Source organism: Phocoena sinus, chromosome 3 (genome assembly GCF_008692025.1).
Source record: "Phocoena sinus isolate mPhoSin1 chromosome 3, mPhoSin1.pri, whole genome shotgun sequence".
NCBI classification, from domain to species: domain Eukaryota; kingdom Metazoa; phylum Chordata; class Mammalia; order Artiodactyla; family Phocoenidae; genus Phocoena; species Phocoena sinus.
Genome location: NC_045765.1, coordinates 114,415,241 through 114,441,587, shown reverse-complemented (window position 1 = coordinate 114,441,587; position 26,347 = coordinate 114,415,241). Strand labels below are relative to the sequence as shown.

At 36.7% G+C, this 26,347-nt stretch overlaps 1 protein-coding gene across 5 annotated transcripts in view; it reads right to left on the bottom strand.

The window, feature by feature from the left end:
- Positions 1-26,336, bottom strand: part of GFM2 (GTP dependent ribosome recycling factor mitochondrial 2) — a 46,754-nt gene extending 20,418 nt beyond the window's left edge. For 2 of the 5 annotated variants that reach the window (XM_032625882.1, XM_032625883.1), the window contains exons 1-12: positions 26,203-26,336; positions 19,903-19,986; positions 18,599-18,683; positions 16,531-16,588; positions 15,975-16,072; positions 11,949-12,074; positions 11,125-11,213; positions 6,231-6,319; positions 4,642-4,702; positions 4,188-4,367; positions 2,542-2,622; positions 852-1,000 (exon numbers count right to left, since the gene is read on the bottom strand). In XM_032625882.1, the coding sequence (XP_032481773.1) occupies positions 852-1,000; positions 2,542-2,622; positions 4,188-4,367; positions 4,642-4,702; positions 6,231-6,319; positions 11,125-11,213; positions 11,949-12,074; positions 15,975-16,072; positions 16,531-16,588; positions 18,599-18,683; positions 19,903-19,962 (1,076 nt within the window). In that variant the 5' untranslated portion in view covers positions 19,963-19,986; positions 26,203-26,336. The other 3 variants (XM_032625886.1, XM_032625885.1, XM_032625887.1) reach the window with 3 other exon arrangements.
- Between the last annotated feature and the right edge of the window lie 11 nt (positions 26,337-26,347).

Sequence of the window (26,347 nt, the reverse complement as noted above, 5' to 3'; positions counted from 1 at the left end):
TTCATTAGTTTCAAAGGAGTCCATGATTCAAAGTAGGTTAGACACTTCTATTATTGAATTTCTCTAATCTTTTTCCTGTTCCCTCCAAATTTTAATTTTATTTAACAAATCCTTATATAGAGAGTCGATCATATACTAGGCACTGTTTTATGTGCTTTATAAATATTAGCTCATTTGATTCTTGTAACAATCCTATGAGATAAGTGCTATTCTCTGCATCTTATAGATGAGAGGTTAAAGCAACTTGGAAGACATGAGATTTAAATCCAGGCAGTACACAGTCTATGCTCATCTCATATCACCATAATGCCTCTCCAGTTGAGGGATATGGAAAGTGACTCAGGTCCTAGTTAATAGGATCAAAGTTCACATCTGTTTGCCATTTGGCACAAAACTCACTCAGATTTTAGAGGATTTATTACGAAGGACAAAGCTGTTAGTGACAAGAGGAAAAAACAATGGACCTTTCCTTACAGTTACAAAATATTATGAAAAATCTTGAAATCCAGAATAAATATAAATGTATCTATAGAATATTTATCAAACATCCCCAGTATACTACTTTTTTTTTTAACTAAGATGGCAGAGTCAACACTTATACTTTTACACAGCAAAAAAGCCATAAATTCTTATTTAGCTCCATCTGTAAACACAGCAGGTTATAAGAGATGATGACAAATATCCCTTTCAAGTAAAAATTACTATGGCTCTATATTATATTATTTAGAATAATATTCTTCACCAATGTTATTCAAAAACTGTGATTCAACTACTCTCTGTGAAACATGACCTATCTGTCTACCTGTCTTTTCAAGGCTATACGATTTTAATCTATGCACTTGCATACTTACAGAAATTCATAGTTGCGTTCTTCAGGTGAAGGCAAGTACATAGTAATAGCATCTAACAAGGGCTGGACCCCTTTGTTTTTCAGGGCACTTCCACAAAGCACAGGCACTGCTGTCTGAGCCAGTGTTACTCTGTGTACTGCAGTTTGTAGCTGTAAAGCAGAGATATAAATGTTTTATGTGTAGTATTCTGGTCTCGACCAAAATTTCCCAGAATTAGATGCCTTCCCTAACCAATCACGTAAAATATCACTCCTCAGCACACTTCCATCATTCTTTATGGCTTCATTCTTCTTTATTTTTCATTGTAAATAACATTAATCACTACCTGGTATATTAGATATATATTTATTACTTTATTATCTGTGTCCCCAGTCACTAGAATGTAAAATCTATATAAGCATTATAGTAAGTCCCATAAAGATACTGTAAATCACAAGAAACTGGAAAAGTGCTTAAAATAAAGTAGATGCATAAAAATATTTCTTGAATAAGTGAATTAATATACTTGTGATTTAACCTCGATAGTCTCCTAGAGGAACTGGTTAGAAATTAGAAATATAAATGAGTTACAATTTCTCCAAATAAATTAAATCCACATTAAATAAAATCCAAAGGAAAATGAGGTATCAAAGTAGAAACGATTTTTAAAAGGCCTCAAAAACCAAGAAAAGTTTAGGTGTGCTTGCAAGCTATTGATAAGAGAAACGGTGGGTTAATTTTAGATTGTAAGCTCTTTGAAAACAGAAATCATGTTATGTGACTATAGGGCACAATAAACATCACATTTAAGCATTCGAATACTAAACAAGAAAAAATTCAAACTTACAACATTTCTTTTTTTTTTTTTTTTTTCTGCGGTACGCGGGCCTCTCACCGTTGTGGCCTCTCCCGTTGCGGGAGCACAGGCTCCGGACGCGCAGGCTCAGCGGCCATGGCTCACGGGCCCAGCCGCTCCGCAGTATGTGGGATCTTCCCGGACCGGGGGACGAACCCGTGTCCCCTGCATCGGCAGGCGGACTCTCAACCACTGCGCCACCAGGGAAGCCCCAAACTTACAACATTTCATTCAAAAGAAAAGAAATAATTTTTTCCACCTCTAACTTCAAATGGCTCAAAATTAATCTACAGATCTTGTGTTTTTCTTTACTTCTTTTCATGAAAAATAACCAAGTGAATTTGCTGGGCTCATCTTGGAGCCCACTTAAAACACTACCACTTAAAAAACTTTTCATGGGGGAAGTTTCCTGGCAGAAAAAATAAAAAACACCTTGAATAAATCTGTCATAATTCAAATACTACCAGTATTTTACTGGCCTATTCTCTGATTTAATATATTTCAAAAGAAAACCAAAAAAAGGGAAAACGTGGAATAAGTTTCCACTAACAACTAAAACAGATTCAGAAAAAATGTTCTGAGAAAAATGACCATTATAGTATCCGAAAGACCAGTAGATAAAAAAAAAAATTCTATCTGTGATTTCCCTAATACTACTTAGTGAAATGATCACAATGAAGGGAAAAGCCTGCAGTAAATGAACAATGTCTTTTAATTTTTAACAGTGTTCTAATTTTTAAGTCCGCATTTTCTAATGATATGCAAAGTTGAAAAAAAAACCCCACCTACAATAGAGTAATCAAACCACATCCAATTAGTAAAACTTGGTCAAAGTAAATGAATAATAAAATTTACCTTTTCAGCCGGTAGCAAATCAAAATTCTCACTAAATTCTCCTAAAACCAAGTCAGCAAATTCATCATCCAAATCTGCAACCTATAAAGAAAGGCTTTAGTTCTGTAACTTGCATTCATCATCACAACTATTAACTTAAGTCTATACACCATATTCATTACCCAAATATTTCAAGACAGCTACATGATCTAACTTATCCAGACCAAGGAACTCTTCACATCTTCTAAAGAGATAAGGAGTTTTTCTTTCAAAGGAAAGGAGATTGAAAATTGAAGATACGCTCTCATGAGTTTCCTAAACTCATGGGAAGCCAGAGCCAGACAGAGCACCTCAATGAAGTGTGCTACCTACTCAGTGCTCAAAAGAAATAAAAAGTCCACAGCTGATAGCCAATGATAATATATACAATGAATTGCTGTTTTTAAATAGATTTGGGGGGGGGGGGTCTTAGTTCATAAAAAAAAGTTTCATTTGGTAATCCTCTAATATTTTGAATGTTCACCAGATCTCCAAGACATTCAAAGTAAAATGACTGAACTTGTTTATAATCCTTCACTGAGGGAATAAATTTAAGTTGAGGGGGTAGTGGTATAATTTCAAGAATAAAAATGTAATTATCTAATTCATGTTCATTTCATAATCATCTGCTTATATGACAGGAGAATTCAACTGACAATAAAATTAACAAAAGAGTTTCAAAAGTTTATAATAGTAAAAGGGAGCAAAACATTCAACCTTGGTGAGAAAAACACATTTTTAACAGCTAACTATAGCAGAAATGTACCCAACCATCTTTCCAAAAAGCAGCAAATATGATGATTAAGCATAGCTTCTGGAATCAAACTGTCTGGAAATGGCTCCACTACTTAAAAACTTGTTCAAAAAAACTTTGGTCAAGTTACATCACCTCTCTTTGTCTTGGTTACTCATGGAGATAATACTAGTACTTATCCTATGGTGATACTGGGAAGTTTAAATAACCAATTCCAGTTATGCTTCCAGAATATATAGTAAGTATATAATAAGCATTGTTTTCATCGCTGTTCACCTTTGGAACACAGGAAGTTGATTCTAGTCCACACTAATCTTATTCTCTAATTCAAAAAAATTTTTTTAACTTTGATAAAATATAACAAACATAAAAGTACCACCTTAATCATTTCTAAGTGAATAGTTAGGAAGTAGTAAGTATATTCCACACCGTTGTAAAACTAATCTCTAGAACTTTTTCATGTCACAAAACTAAAACTCTATACCCATGAAACAACTCTTCCTCATTCTCCCCTCCCCACAGCTCCTGGTAACTACCATTCTACTTCCTGTCTCTATAAAGTTGAGGACTCTAAATACTTCATGTATCTGTAAACTATGAAGTAAAGCAAATGAAAGATAAACACTGCAATCAAGATAGTGGTGACAGTGGGGTAGATGATTAGTGGAAGGGAGAGAGAAGAGCAGGGAATAGCACAGGGAGATTCAAGAGTATTGCTAATATTCTATTTCTTAAGTTGGGTGGCGATTACACTGGTGTGCACTGTATTATACTTTACATATTCCATATGTAATTTCAGATGAAATTTCACAATAAATATTTTTTAAAGTTTCTAAATATTTACGCAATTTTAAGCTCAAAGTATTTATTTTACTTGTTCAATTAAGGCATTCCTTGCTTCCGTTATCTCCTTCAGCAATTCAGGATCACTCATTTCCAAGAGGGGTTTTCTCTCAAAGTCTTTTCCATCATCTGAATTGGGATTCCAAAGAAGTTTTTCTTTACTTACTACATCCACCACTCCTTTGAAAGTTTTGCCTTCACCAATTGGTAACTATAAGTCAGAGTGAGATTAACATTTTATTAAATGATCATTAGAACTCAATTAGAATTGCACTGGTGATAGAATTTATCTTTCCCCACTCCCCCCCAAATGTCTCTTATCATTATTGCCATAATCTATACCTATTTTTATTTATATCCTAACTTCTTCCAAAAGGATTTGCGAAAGCTTCAAAAATGTATATAATATGCCACAATAAAATACGTTGATGAGGAAACTGAGAAGGATCTGTTCATATTAATAAACCAAATATTAATCAACCAACCTGTAAAAGCAAAGGCTTTGCCTTCAACTTCTCTCTGATGCTTTCAACTGCATAGTTAAAACTGTAGAAAGTAAAATCATTTAAAATGTTAAGATACTTATAACAGGATTTAAGAATGTACTCTAAAATTATAACCCTAAATTGTTCCTAACGTTTACCATTTAACAGTTTTCCACAGGACAACATCTTGTCTAATCTTTGAACATTAATTTCAGATAATAGTGCCTGAGTACCTACCATAATTCTGCCACACAGGTATTTAGGGTATTATTATTGAGAGCTTCATTTAACTAAAGTTTGAGGTTAAGTGACTTGATCAAGATCACACATAATAAACTGGAGTTAAGATTCAAACGCAAGATTTGTGATTACAAGTCAAAGATTCTTTCTTCTAACAACTATATTTGTTATCACACAACTACCCGCTTTCTTCCAAGAGCCAGCCTGTCTAATTTTTCTACACTTTTATCTTAGGCATTGTTCGTATCATATGCTATGCTGTTCACTTCTGTGCTAACACTAGGGTTGGCTACCTATGGAACACATGACACATCTTTGGCACGTGGGCTAATTCATACACACATGCAGATCATTCTGGTCCCAATGTCTTTAAGAAGCAGCCTAGTATCCAGTCATCTCCCTCCCCATCATCACAGGTGCTGTCAGTCAGTATAGACAGTATTTCCCTCAACCTCAAGGAACTCCAAACAGAAAAGGGTCAGAACCTAAGCCTAGCACATTTTGAAGGTTGCTGTGCTTTTACTAATCAAGACAAAAGTCCTCTAAACCAGCAGCTTTAGAATTACTGTAGAGAGTTACAGAAATACAAAGCATACTGTGTGATATCAGGAGAGACACGGTTTATGTTTTCTTATTGCCGCTCTCATACCACAGATCAGGATCTCTCCCTTTCACATTTCCCCAGTATCCTTTGATTCTTAATTCTTGCCCTTTCACATTTTCTCCAAATCCTTCGTTATTCTTGATTGTCTGGATTCTGTTCTCAGAACAACGTATCCATTTTGGATTACCACTCTGTAAGTCTGCAGTATTACCACTACATCTCAGCATTAACTCTTTTGCCCTATACGCAGGTCTCAAAACATCTACATTCTCCTCTCCTAGTTTCCTTTCATTGAGAGCATTTTACCCATTAGCTAAAGAAAATCAGAGACAAGGAAGAACATCATTCTCTGAAGCAACTACAAGAAACAATTCTCTTCCCTCCCCCATTAGCAATGACAGGGAGCACCGTAACATTCAGCAATACACGGACTCGACCATACAGCTCTAAACAGAAGCAACGGATTCAGCAAGACATCACTCTGTCAGGAGCCTAGAAATCAGGATAAAGCCTCTCTACATTAGAATCAGAATGATTCATCACCTATCAGCTCTCTATTAATCCCACATTGTTACTTTACCTATGAATCAACTGCTCTGAAAATTTTTTAAATGGGATTGAACTGGGATTCCATGGTATATTTATACCTTTTAGGGAGCAGCTGTTTATAAATTTAAGTTATAGTGCATTAAAAGCTCAAATCATATTCTTACTTTGATAAGCCAAAGAAACACACGTTAAATACCTTGCTCCAATTTTGTCCATCTTGTTTAAAAAACAGATTCGAGGTATCTTGTGTTTATCAGCTTGCCTCCATACTGTAAGAGTTTGTGCCTAGAGCAAAGATAAGGAAAAAAACCCGTATTTGACAAAAATAACTATGTTACTACACATGGAATAAGCATACCTAAGACTCTATTATAACATAGAATTGGGCCCTATTCTAGCATAGAATTAGCGCCATTGCACACATACCTCTGGACCCACTCTTATCAGGTTAAAACAGTTAAGAAAATGATCAAGCATGACTGAAGATTATGCTTCAAACTGAGAATACTTTGGGTGAACTAGGTTGCAACACAAAGGGAATTAACAACTGGGAAGTACTGGGAGTCACAGAAAGAGGACTTAACCAAGAATTACAAGACCTACTTTTTGTTTGGCTTCACCTTACTTAGTAACGTCACACAATACTGAACTTATCAGTTTCTGATCTGTGAAATATGGACTTTTGCCTTAATTAATTCAGACAGTTGTGATGTAAAAAGAACAAATAGGAATGTACTATAAAATGCTACTATGATAAAAATCGTGTATTTTTACTGTGAATGTTTGAACGTTCATATAAACTGAAAAGGATTTAAGGGGGGAAAAGGAAGCCAATACCTGTATTTCTAAGTTACAATTCTCATATGCTTTTCTATTTGGCTTTCTGGTTGTTGTTAAACAAGTAATTTTTAATATTTGGCTTCTTTTAATTCCACTTTCTGTACATGTTAAATATAAACAGTTTGCCTAGTACAGTCTAACAGCCCTGAAGCAGAGCATTAAAAGCCTAATGTGCTGACACTGTTAAAACAGAAGCCAGTTTGTCATTTGTTTTATTAGGTAAAATTGATATACAATAAAATACAGTTGACCCTTGAACAATATAGGGATTAGGGGCGCCAACCTCTGTAAAGTCAAAAACCACTTATAACTTTACAGTTGGTCCTCCCTATGTGCTATTCCGCAACTGCGGATTCAACCAACCATGGATTATATAGTTCTGAAGCCCGTATTTAGAGGAAAAAATCCACATATAAGTGAACCCATGAAGTTTAAACCCATGTTGTTCGAGGGTCAATACAGATTTTCAGTTTATAGTTCAATGAATTTTAATAAATGCATATACTTGTATAACTATTACCCCAATAAAGAGAAAGAACATATAGAACGTTAGAGATTTTTATGTCCCTCCCCCCATAGCAACCTGTTCTGATTTCTGTCACCATAGATTCATTCTGCCTATTACTGAACCTCATATAAATAGCATAGCTTCTTTCACCCAACATAATGTTTCCGACATTCATTCATGTTGTTGGGCATACTGGTTCAGTTTTACTGCTAAATTCCTTTGTATAAATGTACCAGTTTTTCTATCCACATGTGGATGTGCACTTGTGTTGTTTCTAACTTGGGACTATTATGAATTTAGCTGCTATAAACATTCTGAACAAATCTTTGGTGAACAAATGTTTTCATTCCCTTGGATAAAGATGGAGGAGTAGAACTGCTGGGTTATAGGACAAGTGTATATTTACCTTTATAAGAAACTGCCAAATAGTCTTCCAAAATGGTTATAATATTTTACAGTCCCACCAACAATGTATAAGAGTTCCAGTTACTCCACATCCTCAACCACGATTTGCTATCATTCTTTTTTTTTTTTTTTTTTTTTTTTTTTGCGGTACGCGGGCCTCTCACTGTTGTGGCCTCTCCCGTTGCGGAGCACAGGCTCCGGACGCGCAGGCTCAGCGGCCATGGCTCACGGGCCCAGCCGCTCTGCGGCATGTGGGATCTTCCAGGACGGGGACACGAACCCGCGTCCCCTGCATCGGCAGGCGGACTCCCAACCACTGCGCCACCAGGGAAGCCCTATCATTCTTTTTAATTGTAGCCATTCTTGTGGGTATGAAATGGTCTCTTCGTAATTTTAATTTGCATTTCCCTAATGACCAATGAGACTGAGCATCTTTTCATGTGCTCACTGGTCATTCACATGTCTTCTTTGGTGAAGTACCCATTCAAGTCCTTTGTCTTTTTTTTTAATTGGGTTGTTAGTTTTTATTATTGATATGCAGTTCTTCATATATTCTGGATACAAGTCTTTGGTCATACACATGTACTGTGAAAATTTCAGCACATACTCCCTAAGACAATAATATTCTCTACATAATCAACTGTTATTGCACTCTGGAAGTTTAACATTCATATAATATTTTATCTAACATTATAAATTTTCTCACAGTCTAAGGTTTGCCTCTTTTTTTTAAGTTTCAAGCACCTAATTTTGAAGAGGTCCAATTAATCAACTTGTTTTTGTTTTATGCTTCTTGTGTCTTCTCCAAGAAATTGTTACCTACCACCCCCTCCACCCACGCCAAAGTTGTTAATACTTTATTTTCCCTCTAGAAGGTATACGGATTTAGCTTAACACTATGATCCACTCCAAACTAATTTTTATGTGGGGGTGGGGGGATATATACTATAAATTTCCCAAGAACTAAACATATTAAAAAATAAAACAATTCCCATCACCCCACCTGCCAGCTAAAAGTCCATCTACTGTTTTAGCAAACAGTAGCCTCCTGTATCACAAATTCAGAAACTTCCTATTACAGCATATTTCAATCTTGTAAATAATGCAATCTGAATGATTAAGTGTCAGATTTATGTAAAGAAGTTATAATGACAGGAAGGATGCAACCATTAGGAAATGAAATGACTCAAAGAAATAGAAATAATAGGTGTATAATCAACCTCAGACATCAGTGTCAGGCTTTATATCAAGCAAATATCACTGTCTGTCAGGGGTCCTCAGGTGGGGCTTTCAATAACTGTATTATTTCCCCTCAAACTAGTACAATAAGTATCCGCTTAGTCTTCACCTAAATTCACCAAATATTAACATGTTACACTTGCCTTTCTTCTCTCTCTATAAAACATTACGTGTCTGGTGGCTGGGAAAATGTGCCACTTGGAACTACTATAAAGAGCATGATTAACTGATGGTTCCAACTGTTACCCTTCTAGGTCTACCACCATGTATTCTCAAGGCGCACCTTCTTGGGGGCTGTTTCCAGCTAATGACTGAGCTCAGCAGGACTAATGGAGGCCCATTCCCACAAGACATGGGTTCCTCTAACAGGTAACATTAGCTTGAGGACTCCCCATGAGCGAAGCCAAACCCTTTTGGAACTGTACTATAGCCTGAGACTCTTCCTGCCTAATCCCCCATCCTTCCCCCTCTCCTTCACAGGTGTCAGCCTGTCCTGTGGTCTGAACGCCCTCTCCCACTTCCCTCCTTTCTCCCTTATTCTTCGCAGGTATTTCCCCCCCGCCCCCCGATGAATCTCCTATACATCTAATCCCATCTTGGCATCTACTGATCAAAGTACCCAAACTAACACCATGTGTGTATGTGTGGGTGGATGGGAGCTGAACCATGAGAGCAAGTTGTAGACGCCATGAGACTTTAATCCTAAATACTTCAGCATGCATTTCCTAAGAATAAGGACATTTTCCTACATAATCAATTACAAAGACCACATTCAGGAAAATTTAAGTTGACACAATACTTTAATATATAAATATTACATATTCAAATTTCTGATTTTCCCAGTGATGTCCTTTGTAACTTTTTCTTTTTGATCCAGGATTCAGCCAAAAAGGATATATTACATTTAGCTTTCCTGTCTCTTTAGAATGCTTTAATCTAGAACAATTCCACAGCTTCCCCCCAACCCCAATTGTTCGTTTTCCTTATGTTAAAATATTTCTTTTGAATTTCTGAAAAGTCTTGGCCAGTTGTTTTGCAGAATGTCTTTCAATTTAGATTTGTTTGTTTTCTCATGATTTGGGCCAAACATTTTTGCCAGGAATACAACATAGGTAATGTTGTATCCTTCTTAGTGCATCATATCACGAGGCCCATGGTGTCAATTTGTCCCATTTTGGGGGATATTGATTTTGATCCCTTAATTAAGGTATCGCTTTTAGTAATTTTAAGATTAGAAGAACGAATGTGGGTTCTATATTCAAGATAAAGTCAATCTTGAGATTATAAAACAAATGGAGTACCAGCTAAAGAGAGCATAACTGACCCCAGTAGCAACAATGTTATTATAAACCCACTTTCAGGATTTATTCACGGAGTTATATATTAAGTTTTGGGAGAAAATCCTTCATGGGTCGCTCACATTTCTGCATGTTTTGTCAGGAGAGGCACTGACTGCCTTTATTCTGGACTTTTCAAAAATGTTTGTATAGCGAACAGTTTAGAAAGATATTGTATCTCCCTTCAGAGCAAAAGGTAGGTTGGCTTACAACCCTGGAAGATAATGTATCCCTTCAGAGCAAAGAGCAGGCACTTTTACTGGCCATTATAAAATACTTGCATTCTCTAAGCACAGGGTTCCACTGCAGCTGTCACCTGACTTCCCTTTGTCACCCTATGGGAATTAGGGCTTGAGGAACCAACACACGGAAATGCTGATACTCTGGATATTGCTGTTTTGGTGATTAATAAAGTCCTTCTATCCCTGACTCAGAAATCTTGTGTCTTCTGCCAGAATCCATAAAACTATGGTAGACGAACTTGTTAGCTTTAAAGTAAGAATCTCAGCCTCTTCACAGTTCTCATAACTTTCATATTGCCTACAGAAAAGCAAACTTTACTTTCCCTTTTCCTATGAAGTATATTATATGAGATCATATATAGATCATACCTCAATATTCAATTCCAAATTCCTTTAACCATAATTGGATTTATATGAGCTTACCAAATAAAGGGTTATAGTTAAATCAATCTGATGCATTCTACTTCTTTAAAAAATCATGCTGTTCTATCTTCATTTTACTTTGACAATATTTTTTACCTCTACACCAGCAGAGGCATCAAACACAGCCACTGCACCATCTAACACTCTTAGGCAGCGCTCAACTTCCAAGGTAAAGTCCACATGACCTAAGAAAAGGATGAGAAATGTAACACCTAAAATCTTTAAACCATCACCACCACCACCACCACCACGTGATCCAGCAATCCCAGTTTGGGTACATACCCAGAATAATTGAAAGGATAATCTCAAAGCGATATTTACGCCCCCATGTTCAGAACAGCACTATTCACAATAGCCAAGAGGCAGAAGCAACCCAAATATCCATCGATGGATGAATGGTGTGTGTGTGTGTGTGTGTGTGTGTGTGTGTATAAAATTTTGTATATATACAAAATGTGTTACTCATGGGCAATGGAATACTACGCAACCTTAAAAAGAAAGGAAATCCTGTCACAGGCTACAACGTGGATGAACCCTGAAAAATTCTGCTAAGTGAAATAAGGCAGTCACAAAAGGACAAATAGAGTACGATTCTACTTATAAGAGGTATCTAAAGAAGTCAATCTCATAGATCTACAAAGTAGAATGGTGGTTACCAGGATTCAAGGGAGAGGACAAAGAAGAAAAGTCGTCTTATGGGTATAGAGTTTCAGTTCAACAAAATGAAAAAGTTCTGGAGATCTATTTCACAATAATGCGAACATACTTAACACTACTGAACTGTACACTTAAAAATGGTTAAGACAGTAAATTTTATGATATATATATTTTTTACCACAATTAAAAAAAACCCACACATACACAAACAGAAAAGCCTCAAAATAATGCAGCACCTCTGCATTGCTGAAACAGCACTATACCTGGTGTATCAATTAGATTGATTCTATACCCCTTCCAATCGAACGTAACAGCAGCTGACTGAATAGTTATGCCTCGTTCTCGCTCTTGAGCCATGAAATCTGTCACCGTGTCTCCGTCATCAACATCTAACAAGGAAAAAAAATGACATAGTTAGGTTTAAAAGTATATTTTATAGGTCTTTGATATCTACCTGACATAGTTTAAGAAAAACTGTTCATAAAATATTTAGTTTAATATTTAGAGCCCTTAATCATTCTCTAAATAAATCGTCATTCTAGAAAAAGATTTTTCAGATGAGTAATTTTTCCATAAAAATAATTTTTCGGTAATAACAAAGATTAAACTCTTTTAATATTTTAATTTTACTGAACCATATACTTCTTCCATTTTTTTTCTAGTTTAACTTTTATTATCCCGTCCTTATCTGACGTTCCTCACTCCTGATCCCTTGACAGGAGGCAGAGTAATGCCCTAAGAGCAGACAGACCAAATTTAAATCCCAACTTTATCACTTCTCTACAATCTTGAAAAAGTTACTTAACCTAGTTTTTAAAATATGGCTAATAAAGCCAACCTTACTGGATTGTTTTAAGAATGAAATGAGACTATATATATAAAGTACCTAGCTCAGTAAATGGTAGCTACATGGAATAAGGTAGAGACAAAATTCCTCCAAAGTTAAATCATCTTTTACAAACCTTTCTCATTACTAAATTTTCCTTTTAGGATTTATTTATACAAATGTAAAGTCTTCTATAGTACAAAGTCATGGATAAAATTTATCCTGACTACCAAAAAGGTCACTCAAATTACTCTGCAGGGCTTCCCTGGTGGCGCAGTGGTTGAGAGTCCGCCTGCCGATGCAGGGGACACGGGTTCGTGCCCCGGTCCGGGAAGATCCCACATGCCGCGGAGCGGCTGGGCCCGTGAGCCATGGCCGCTGAACCTGTGTTTCCGGAGCCTGTGCTCCGCAACAGGAGAGGCCACACAGTGAGAGGCCCGTGTACCGCAAAAAAAAAAAAATTACTCTGCAGTAAAATTCTTGAGTTATGCATTTTACTCTTACTCAGTAAAAGAAATGACAAAGAGCTGATCTTTACCAATCAAAATTCAAGTTATCATGGCCTTATACTACCACTGCTTATGTCAGCATTAAACCTCTAAAATGCTAGCTAGTTACTCCATATCATTTTTGTGTGTGTATATGTGTGTATAAATATACATACACACACAAATGCACCAACAGAGGGGAAAACAGCAAGAAAAATGTATCTGTTAGCAACTCCAAATATCACAGTTAAAGAATTGTAGCAGTATTGCCAGTTATTCACAATATAACTAACCGAGAAAACAAGCATCATTAAGAAGACAAAGACCAAATAACTAACCAGAGGTTCTAAATAAGGCAGTAAGTTTCTAAGACACTCAAAAAATAAAAATTTGCACAAAGATAAAGATCTTTATTTCCTATTATTATTATTTTTTTAAAATATAAATTATTTATTTATTTATTGGCTGTGTTGGGTCTTCGTAGCTGCGCGTGGGCTTTCTCTAGTTGCGGTGAGCGGGGGCTACTCTTCGTTGTGGTGCACAGACTTCTAATAGAAGTCCTCCTATTATTTCTTTATGATTACACATATGGCTAATAAAATCAACCTTGGATCAACAAATTCTGCCACAATTTGGATAGTTTCTAGGCCTCTGGCCTGAACCAGAAAAGAAACTCAAAACATATCTAGTTTATATGTGTGTGTGTGTGTGTGTGTGTGTGTGTGTGTGTGTGTACATGTGTGTATATATATGTATCTAATATATATATATTCCTAGAGTAGTCAGATTCATAGAAAAAGAAAGTATAAGGGTGGTTTCCAGGGGCTGGGCAGAGGGGGCAATGGGGAGTTGTTGTTCGATGGGCATATAGTTTGGGCTTTGCAAGATGAAAAAGTTCTGTAGAATAGTTGCAAACAATGTGAATATACTCAACACTATTGAACTTTACACTTAGAAATGGTTAAGATGGTAAATTTTATGTTATGTGTTTTTTTTACCACAATTAAAAAATAACTGTTTACTTGAAAATTGCCTGCGTCCACCTCATCTGGACCCTCGACTCAAGGATACACTCAGGGGGGCTTCCCTGGTGGCGCAGTGGCTAAGAGTCCGCCTGCCGATGCAGGGGACGCGGGTTCGTGCCCCGGTCCGGGAAGATCCCACATGCCGCGGAGGGGCTGGGCCCGTGAGCCATGGCCGCTGGGCCTGCGCGTCCGGAGCCTGTGCTCTGCAGCGGGAGAGGCCACAACAGTGAGAGGTCCGCGTACCTCAAAAAATAAAAATAAAAATAAATAAAAATAAAATAAAAAGGATACACTCAGGGAATATGAGGGAAGGATTCTAATCAGATTCGTGATACAAAAGAGGAAGCCTAACAATGTTCAGTGTTTTGCTGTCTGTTATTTCCCCATTTACACAGCAATAAATTCTATGAGAAATTCATGTGCTTATACATTTAGGAACCTATCATCATGAAGATTCTAATCGTGAGTGGTTTTCTCCTCTATAAACATTAAGTCTCAGCCAATTCCAAGGGTCTAGAGAAATAGGTCTCAATAGAGCACATTTCAAAATCACTGAGGAGCTTTTGAAAAGGACATTAATTTCTACTTCTGGTATTCTGGACCTGACGACCTCCATGTCACATTTCAAAACAAACTGTTTCACCAGAGATAAAGAAAGGCACTTCATAATGATAAAAGGGTTGATTCATCAGAGAAATTCATCAGAGAAATATAACAATCATAAGTGTGTGTGAGTCAAATACAAGTTTCAAAATACGTGATGCAAAAATACAGACATCCAGGCCATACCCAGACATGCTGAATCTTAGTTTTCAGAGTGGAGCTAGGGCACTGTTATTTAAAAACAAAACAAAACAAAACAAAATCTTTAAAAGATACATGGGCATTAAATGTGCATGCCTGGTCAAGAACCACAGTTTTGGGACTTCCCTGGTGGTGCAGTGGTTAAGACTCCATGCTCCCAATGCAGGGGGCCCGGGTTCAAACCCTGGTCAGGGAACTAGATCCCACATGCATGCTGCAACTAAGAGTTTGCATGCCACAACTAAAGGAGCCGGTGAGCCGCAACTAAGGAGCCCTCAAGCTTCAACTAAGGAGCTTGTCTACCGCAACTAAGACCCAGCACAACCAAATAAATAATAAATAAAATTTTAAAAAAAAGAACCACACTTTTTGACATACTGTAATAAAAAAGTAAATTCAAAACTTAGGTAAATTATACTACTACTGGGGGTTAAGGATTAACGAAATCCTTTCTTGTTCTGCATGGGAATTTGACCTCTGGTTAACTTTCTGGCTCTCTTCTCCTAGAGCCCAGAAAACAAGTATGCCAACTGCATTGCTAGGCAACACACTTATGGAAAAAATAATTTCCGATTGGTAAACTACATCTGACCTGGGAAGAATAAATAATGAATTATAAATACCTGCTGAAGATACATAGCTTTAGGCTTCCCTGAGTGGGGTATGGCATGCCCCTTGTGGGAAACCAGGAAGATGACCCACGGAGCTGTAACAAGAGATGCTCGTTCCTACGGGGCATGAGTCTTCTAAGCTAGGGTGGCTCCTGTGAATCTTGTTACCTTGCAACTAAGCTATCACTTTTGGGTGGCCAAAGAAGACAGTTCCCACACACCTATGTGGACTGCTCTAAGAACTTCTATAGAAAGAAACATCTATTGCTGGTAAGCTATGTTTCCTGTCTCACAGCCTTCTGAGTAGACCAGTGCCAACTATAGCCCAAGATAGTATTGTGAGTCTGATTGTTTAATTGAACCTAAAAAGACCCTTTGGAGTACTGTAACTACCTTAACCTTATGCTGTGGTTTAGACAGCAGTGCCTCCATGCCATACTCAAGGTCTCTAGGTTGACTTCTTAATCAAAATATTTTCCATTGATGTTTTTTTCTAATGGGGGGGGTCAGGGTGAGAGGAGGAATCCATTCTAACCTCCCAGTGATCTTGTGTATCCAGAATAATACAATATTCTTTCTGTGGTGGTAGTTTTTCCCGCATCAATATGAGCCATAATTCCAATATTACGGATTCTGTTTAAAAGGGGAAAAATTAAAAAAAGACGTGTATTATAAGGTGGACATTAATAAAATTGTAAAACCAAAATATCTATGCTGCACAAATTTCAAAGCTGGTTGGTATTTCAACAATTTATATAATGGTGTAAAAACTAGAAAAATGGAAAACATATCACTATCACATTACTCTGACAAAACAGCTAAGTAACAAAAGAGCTAACTACAATTTTGTGACTATCTTATATTTATTTCTATGAAAAGTGTGCTGTTGCTACATTAAAAATTTTTAGCATTGAATTGAGACAAGAAAATAGCTTTTAAGATACATACCAATATCTATTTATAGTTAATTAGCTAGGGCAGGAAGTTACACAAATTAGAGCATTCACTAAATGCTGAATTAAGCCTGTGTGAAAAACCTGTAACTTTTCATGGCAGCCTATGGAAAAGACAGTATCAATGACCGTACTTACTTAGCAATAGGAGGATTGATGATGGAATGAAGGGACTTGATATCATTTCCTATTAAACCTAATGGAAAGAGTGTTAAAATTGAACTGTTAAATTCAAAGAAAATTTCCTTTAATTTATAAATGAAAGAAATTGAAAGAATTTTAAGCAAATAGTAAAATTACTATTAAAGTAAATCCAATTAAAGTAAAATTCAAGCTAAATATAACACTCATTTACCTATAATTTATTTTCTTGCAATCTCTAAAAAAACCTATGATGACAATAAAACAAGATAAAGTTTTTAAACATCAATTTCTAGATTATATCCTTAGAAAAATATAGATTTACCCCAATCTCTGCCACCTGCTACAATTCTATAATAGAATTCTATAATAAATAGAATTTCAAAAGTAGAATGTTCATAACAATAATCTTCAGACACTAGTAGATCTTGAACCAAAAAAAAAAAAAAAAAGCACAGTCCTGTAAACCTACATTGTCAAGGCTTGAAGAGCAAAGAGTGACACTCATATCAGCTGATAATGAGTTTTTGTACAGCTTGAAACCTACCTTCCCTCAGCAATTCCAAGGACATGATACCTATAAAGACAGCCTGGGAGGTATCACTGAATAGAAGCTATAATAATCTAATACTTATAAAGGCCAACTTGTAAAAACTAACAGTATTTCTGGAAAAAAAAAGTCCATAATGACTCACTCCATGCTTACCATTTATTCTATTAATACTAAAGAAACAATGAAGTTACATTTATAAATTTAATTTATACCTTCCTGCTATTTAAACCAGTTCTCCCAAATTTCTATAATAAATTATGATGACTTCTATTACATTTTGAAAAACTGATGGCAGTCTGAAGACTGAAAGATAATCTGTACTGCTATAGATAAATTTGTACGGGCAAAATATAGAAACCCAGATATACACCAATAATGCAGAACATTAAATTCACATGCCTTTAACAAGTCACACAGCCAACTGGTATTTTTACTCCATTATTTTCACATGACAAAGATGGTAATGAGAACAGCTACAGAATGAAGCTACAGGTGACCCCTGAACAACACAGGTTTGAAGTGTGTGGGCCCACTTATTCAAGGATCTTTTTCAATACATCCATGCTACAGTACACGATTTGCAGCTGGTTGAATCTGCACATGGAACTGCAGATGCAGTGGGCTGACTACAGTTATATATGATTTTCAACTGTTTGAGGGGTCAGCACCTGTAACCCCCTCATTGTTCAATGGTCAACTGTAGTTTCACTAAGTCTCCCACATGCTTGCTTACTTCAAACACAAGAAGCACATTCAGAATTACAGTACAATTGACCTTTGAACAACCTGAAGGTTAGAAGTGCCAACCGCTCTGCAGTCAAAAATCCAACTATAACTTCACAGCCTGCCCTGTGCACACATCGTTCCTCTGTATCCTCAGTTCCGCATGGGCAGATTCAACCAACCGTGGATCATGTAGTACTGCAGTACCCATTTAGTGAAAAAATTCTGCATATAAGTGGACTCTTACATGGTTGAACTTATATCGAAGTTCAAATGTGTTCAAGGGGCAACTGCAGCCAGTTCCTCAGCCTTCAGGCTTTTAATAGCCATATTACCTAACCTAATCTATCCCAGATAAATATTAAAGCAAACTACTCTTCAGAACACTCAAAATAAATTATCCTGTTAAACCTCTATTAACAGAAAATACTTTTGTATAAAAACCAGAAATGAACTAGGAAAATCAACATTTTACAGCAAGAGCACTCTACAAGTAGACTCACTGCTAAACCTCTGAGCCGACCCTTCCCTTTGCTCAGCTCATGAGGATGGACAGCAGATGAGGAACATAAGTCTACTGGTACTACCTCCTAGCATCTATCAGAATACTCCAACTCCTAATAATCTCAAGGAAAGAGCCAAGAAGTAAAAGGGAGCCACTGTTTTCAAAATGGTTGGAGACCCCTAATAAGGGAGAAGATTGCAAATGAGAGAGAGAGAGAGACAGAGAGAAAAGGGAGAAAGCAAGCAAGCAGTTTAAGTAAAATGAGAAGAATCTAACATTTGTACCTGGTAGGGAACTGTAATTTCTTCCAAGAAGCACATGTAGCCTTAATCTTTTTAGACTTGCCCTTATTTTTGAGGAACACATATTCTAGTGAGGAGAAAAAGAAACGTTAATTTTATTTTAGCATAACTCACTACTGTAGTTTTAACATCATAATTGTGCTTTGAATCTCCATATAGTAGTCTCAATTTATTAACTCCAATTCTTTTAAAAAGTGACAATACAAAATTACACTACAACAAAAAATAAGGATAAAATTAATACTGCTTGCTCTTTTGAGTTGACCTGAGATGATGGCTCTCCTAGACATGCAGCATTAGCATCACAGGGATCTTATTTGAAAGACAAATTCTCAGGACCCACTCCAGAGAAGAGAATCAGAAACTCTAGGGATAGCGTCCAACAATGTGTTTTAACAAGCCCTCCAGGTGATTCTGATAGCTGCCGTTTGAGAACGACCCTAAAGTTTCCAGAGAGCCAGAAAGGTTAAATAAGGTTGCTAACCCTGGACACCCCTTGGTTCTCCTTTAAGCCTATTAAGAGCTGGTGGGAGTCATGAACTCTGAAACCATTAGGTGTTTTCACCTAGATTTATAACAGTGGCTACATATTAGAATCACCTGGAGAGCTTTTAAAAAGGAAGGGAAGTTGGAGGAACAATAGCATTTTTAAAAGCTCCCCAGGTATCTTCTCCTAATATTCCCACATAGAGGTTGAATGTTCTCCATCGATTTATCCCTGGACCACTAAATACACATTTAATGGCTGTCAATATATTTGGAATTGTAGTTAATGTATGTAGTGATTTTGGGCTGCCACAATCTGCCTTTCATGATGTCACAGAATGCATACCTGTGCCTTCCGTATTATTTCTACATTAGTTAACAAGTTTCTGGCAATAAAACACTATTATTCTAAGCAAGTATATTAAGAGTAGAGAAGAGACTCAAACTATTTAAATTTCTACTTCATAATGGCCAGGGTAAGACAGCATCACCTATCACAGGGTGTACAGTCTGAAAGCATCAGAAATGAAAACACTGAAGAAAAACTGTGCAACTCCTTGGGCTGCTAACGACCTCAAAAATGGAATACAGATAGTCTCAAAATGCTGCACAGGTGATTTTAAAGTAGCAAAATGAATTTATAGACTAACGATAAGGCATACTTCTTGTTGATTACAGGTTCCCCCATACCACCTGTTAAGAAACTGTTGATATACTAGTATATGAGATACACTAGACCTTTGGGGAAGTCAAGTAACTGAAGCTGTTGAAGTACATTTAATTTTACAAGAAGAACTTACGTTAATGTGCAAGCTGGATATTTTCTTATGATTCACTGCAAATATCCTCAGATTGGACATCTTGGACCTCTAAGCTGTTATTCTCTGGAAAAGAAATATACAAAATTACAAAACTAAATTTATGTATTACATGTAAGACATATGTAAGTAAGGCAAATGTAATATATTAGGTAAAAATGTATTACTTTTAAAAAGTAGGAATAATATTTGTAGCTATCAAAAAGAAAATGTGCAATTCAGAAAATGAAAGCTCAAACTAAACATGAGAATATGGTCCCTTATTTTTTCAATATCCTTTAACTCTTCAAGAAAGATATGAAGAGGGACCTCCCTGGCGGTCCAGTGGTTAAGACTTCGCCTTCCAATGCAGGGGGTGCAGGTTCGATCCCTGGTTGGGGAGCTAAGATCCCACATGCCTCGAGGCCAAAAAACCAAACATAAAACAGAAGCAACATCTTAACAAATTCAATAAAGACTTTAAAAATGGTCCACATCAGGGCTTCCCTGGTGGCGCAGTGGTTGAGAGTCCACCTGCCGATGCAGGGGACACGGGTTCGTGCCCTGGTCCGGGAAGATCCCACATGCCGCGGAGCGGCTAGGCCCGCGAGCCATGGCTACTGAGCCTGTGCTCCGCAACGGGAAAGGCCACAACAGTGAGAGGCCCACGTACCCGAAAAAAAAAAAAAAAAAGGTCCACATCAAAAAAACTTTAAAAAAAAAAAAAGAAAGAAAAAAGAAAGATATGAAGATACTGTAGAAAAAGATATACTGAAATTACAAAAATATATCATACCAACCAAAAAGCACTTTTTTGTAAAAATAAAAAACAGAATTAAGTATAGAAAGGTAAGCATCTACATGTTAACTTGGTAATTTCTCACTGATAGTATAAGTTTTTGGTTTATTTGTATAATGACTTTCCTAATATATTGATTTACCATATTTGTATATTGATTTACCATAAATATGTAAATATGTATTTCTACCATGTAAAAAATATACAGAAGTAAATCCTCTTCTTCTATGATCATGGAAACTAAGCATCTTTAGTTTAAAAACGTTTACTAAATATTCACGATGCATCAAGTACACTGTCAAAGCTATGAGAAATGCATGGAAGTATATGAGACTGAGGAAGGTGGGCAACAAGTAAACAGAAAAGGTTAAACCACTGTGCACCATGTTATGTAAGAAGGCATGTCAAAACTTATTATTATTCCTCCTAAATCTGCTCCTTTCTGTATCTTAAGACAGAAACATTCACTACCCTTATTTAGGAAGTCACCAAGTCCTTTTATTTCCTAAATATATCTTGAATCTATTCCCCCTTCTTCATTTCCAATGCCAAAGTTCAGAATGTTTGCAAAATCATGCATGTCAGATCCATTCTAAAACAGAACAATGGATTCTACCATAACAGAATACAAAAAGCTCACTAATATGGTTTGATCCCACATTGCAACTAACCTTTAAGAAACCATCACTTGTCAAAACCTGGTATAACATCTAAGATGGTCCACAATTTTCTGAAAAGACTATTAAAATACTCCTCCTTTTCCCAACTACATATATGTATGCTGCTAGATTTTCTTCAGACACTTCAACCAAACATTTTACAAATATATATACAGTAACATAATAAATACAGAAGCAGATGTAAACTGTTTTCTGTTAAGCCAGGCATTAAAAAGACTTGCAAAATTGTAAAGCAATATAAAACACTCTTCAAACAAAATGATTTTTGTTTTTGAAAATATAGATATTTTCATAAAAGTATATTAATTACATTAATATTTAATGGTTTATTATTTTTAATGAATTATTAAAACATTTTAAAGATTTGTTTTCATTTCTGGTATTTGAATATCAATTACAACCCATACAAACAAAACTGTTCATTCAGACACATTTTTAAGTGTGAAGGGCTCCTATAGACCAAAAATTTTTAAAACTTATTCCAGCACTGTGTTTCTTGAAGTGACTGCCCATGATTATTTTACATTATAAGTAAAAAAAACAAACAAAAAAACTGAACAAATGTTAGAAACAATAGCCAACAAAATCTGTGATCTTGTAGTGTTGCTTATGATGAAATTATTTACATAAAAGTGTGAATTTAAGGAAAAATATTAAGTAATTAATAGCACAGGTAATTCAGTTGCCAGTCTTAAAAAAGTAGTACTCAGATCACTTAAGTGGGAAACACTTCTTGAATCCATTCTTGACACATACCTTTCAAGTAAACAACCTCATCTTGTCAATTCCCTAATTAAAAACCTGTAAAGGTTCTTAATACAACAAATTCCGTCCCTAACTACCTTCACAGCCTTGTACTCTCCTACTCCCTACCCTATTCCAGGAGCTCTAGCCAAAATTCCTCCAAAATACTGCGCTCTAACACCTTTGCATGTAATGGTGCCACTGTCTGAAAGCAGTCCTCAAATTCCCAAAGCCACACACCTGGCAAATTTCTATTCAGTATTCAAGCCCCAACTTGGAAGCCTTTCTTAATCTCCTACAAAGTTTTAATACTACCTTGTCTGTGTTTTCATAACACTTGGAACTTATATTTACTCATGACAAATATGGTATTTCCACATTATCTCCACTACTGGGAGCTGCCCAAAAGGTGGGATTTTTCTACCAGCAGCCTAGCACAATTCCTCAAACATTTTTTTGACCTATAAAGTCATTTAGGGCCCGCCACTGATTTTCTTCTTCCCCATGGCTCAATGATTTTCAACAAAAATGGTTGCCTACTGGTACTATCAAGTGAGTTATTCTACAAGGCCCAGACCTCCTTAGGCCTTGGACAACACATAAGTGTAACAAAGCAGGGCCCTATGGGCCCTTCCCAGAACAGACTCCTCTCCCAAGTCCTCTGTCTGCCCCTTGTCTGTAGAAAAACTTTAGCCTCCTAGGGCTTCCCCAAGTTCCAAAGAATAAATTTAATAAGAGAAGTGAGAAAGTGCAGAAATAAAACAGTCAAACAAGACAAAATAATAATAGTTTAGCCATTAAACAAAGTCAAGGACCTTTAGTTCCTCCTAAAGGGCTACAGATAATATTCTGAGCCATGTCCTTTGAGTTATTTTGCAGATACTGAAACCCCCACCAGGTGGAAGAAGTTAACTATATGCTGCCCACAAGCATGTAGACCCCAGAACTGTTGGAACCAAAAGGTTGATGATGTTGACTCCCGATTATCTCACCACCAACCAGTCAGAAGAGTGTCCATGAGATGATCACACACCCCACAATCCCCCTCCCTCTCCCTATCTTTAAAACCTTTCCCTGAAAGCCTCTGGGGAGTTTGGGTCTTTTAAGCACTAGCTACCTAGACTCCTTGCTTAGTGCCCTACAATAAGTGCTGCAGTTTCCTTCACCACAACCCGGTGTCAGTAGACCGGCTTTATTGCGCTCAGGCAAGTGGACTCAAGCCTGGTTTGGTAACATAAGTACTCACTAAAAACTGTGACACCTGATGGTATAAAAACGGCAAGTAATGAGAAAAAATAGGTAAATACCCACTCTACATTATCAACAAGTTCACAACCAATAAACAAAAGAATCCATGGACTATTTTTTTAAAAAAAAAAATCAGTAGACTATCACGTCTGTAAGGCTTAATACACAAAAACAGGAATCACAGGACACTAAAGTACAATCACAACGTACATTAGCATAAAAGCACAAATGAAGATGATGTTGCTGATGATAAAGTAATGTAGGAAAAGAGATTCTAAAGCATCAAGTTCAAATAGTGTTTTCATACAGTATTTGTTACTGTACTTAGTAATTTTTCCTAAATTAGAAACTTCAATTTAGATTTGTGTCATATTCACTGTTTCTTAAAAAAGTATCAAATATGAATTAGGCCAATATGTTCATTATTGATTAACATCAATCCCTAATGTCATCTTTGCTTTTTCTCTTTATATTGAATAGATCATCTCAAGCTATCTATCTAAACATTATTTTCACTACAGAATTTATGTCACAAGTTCTAAAACAAGCTATTTATCTAAATTTTAAAAATTAGTTCTAGCCTTTAACTTCATTCAAGAAAAAAGCTTGGCAAATCAACTTTTACTCGCTAAAAAAAAAAGCTCAGTAGTTAAAGATACTCTTAAATTTAAGTCACCTGGACTGAAAAAGCCCCTTCCAATTCCCTATTCATCTAACATTCATTGGAGCAACACAAGGAGTTGATTATTGGAAACATGAAAATGAGTAACACATGATCCCTATCCTCAAGAAAAATATTAGGTTTAACAATCCTGCATATCACAATAACAAACATTTCATTCATAATACTTTCTGCATGGCTCTTACTACTGTACCTGTTCTTCCTCTTTAACACAAATAAGCTTCATTTTTTAACACCATGCAATTTATAAAGCAGCTCTCACATCTCCTGGCTTTTTCTTCTAAACTATACCAATAAATACTGTCAAAGTTTCATACAGATCGAAGGAATACATTTTTATGCTTCTGACTGCCAAAATGCAAAGACTGGGTATCTAGTATATACTTGTAGATGTACCAAAGTAGTGATGATACCCAACTTGGCTACTGCCAGTTACACAGGAAGAAATTTTTTAAGAGATCTTTTTGCTGACATTGATCAGTTTAGGCCATTTTTATCCCACCATCACAGCTGAAAGAACAAATGATGACCCACATAGCCATAACTTTGCCTTGTCTATTTCACACAAATCAAAATGTGACTATTGCTTAACCACTAAAACATTTATTTTCTATTTCTGATTCAGAAGAGAAAAGGGCATTATGGCTTTGAGAGTTGTAAATGAAAAATTTTAAACAAACCTATTAAAAATTTCTATAAACTGACAGGAAACAGGGTAAATCTCACAACGTTAAGCAAAAGAAACCAACACAAAAAAGTTCATACTATATGATTCCATTATGTCAAGTTTAAAACAGGCAAAACTAATCCATTCTGTTAGAAGTCAGGATAGTGTGTACCCTTGGGAATGACAGTTACTAGAAAAAGGCATGAGGAGGGCTTCTCAGGTGTAGGTAATTTCTTGATTTGGGTGCTGCCTATACAGGTATATTCAGGTTTTGAAGAATCCACTAAGAACGTTCATCTACAATATGCATTTGTCTGCCTGTCATAATTATTACACATCAATAAAGTCTTTTTAAAACTCTCCATAAACTTTTAATTATACCAGAAATGTCAAGTGGGCCCTTTACTTGTGGTGGAAAATGCCAGACTAGGCTTTACAGTCAGAGGACTTGCTGGAGCCCCAAGTTTTCTGTGATCTCTGACAAGTCACTTCAAATCTGAGCCTGTCTTTTCATCTATCACATCACAGGATCCACATGAGAAGTAAATTCAATTATCAACAAGAATTTATTTATTGTGTGTCTACCACTGCCTTCTAAGTAATGGGGTTAAAAGTAGTGAAGAAAAACAATCCAACAATCCCTTCCCTCATCCTGTCCCTAACCTAATCAGTGGATACAAACAATAAACAAAATAAATAAATAAAATACATAGCATCTCCTATGGTGACAGGTGCTACATCAAAGAATTAAGCAGGAAAGGGGAACTGGGGCAGTAGTAACTATAAAAAAGGAGCTCATGGAAGGTCTCAATAAAACAATGACTTGAATCAGGTGAGGAAGGCAATACCAGGGGGAAGTGTATCCCAGGAAGAGAGATTACATAATTTACTATACTTGAAAATATACAAACGCTAGTTAGAATTAGTTCGGGTTTTAAACGAAATAAGTCCCATTAGAAGATGAAGACTTAAAAAAAAAACTGCCTCAAATCCAAGCTCTAAGACTTAGGAAGACGAATAACAATGACGTTCCAGACCGTTAGGGTAATTAAGGGAACTTCAACGACCGTACATTAAAATGTAAAAACCGACAGCTTTCCTCGGTACCACTAGATGCAAATCCACTCGGCACCGTCCTGGGCACCAAAAGGCCTTAGGAATTTCAGAAATTAGTCCGGAAAAACAGGACGTTGTCTTTCTTTTCTGACGGCTGTTAAGGCCCAGTAATTTACTTTCCTCTACAGTAAGTTTTCATTCCCCTGCATCCTTCTCAATTGTGTACACATTACACACGGTGACAGGAATCAAGACCAGTCGCTCTCGCCAAAGGCGAGAGAGAAAGGCCCACACGGGCGGACACCGAGGTGATGGGGCGAAGGCCCTGCAGTCCTCGTGCTTGCCTGGCTGTAGCATCCTGTAAGGTCGCCAGTGGCCATCGTGGGCCTAGGCACGCAGGAGTCACACGGCGCGGCCCCGTACCCACCTGGCACTTGGTCGCATTCCGGAGGTCGGCTTTTTCCCGCCGGGCTGGTGAGAGCCGAGGTGCGGGCTGCACCCTACAGCGCAAAGGCCTCACTTCGCGACACCCTACCCGTGAGCGGAACTTACGTCTTCTTCCCTCTGCCTCC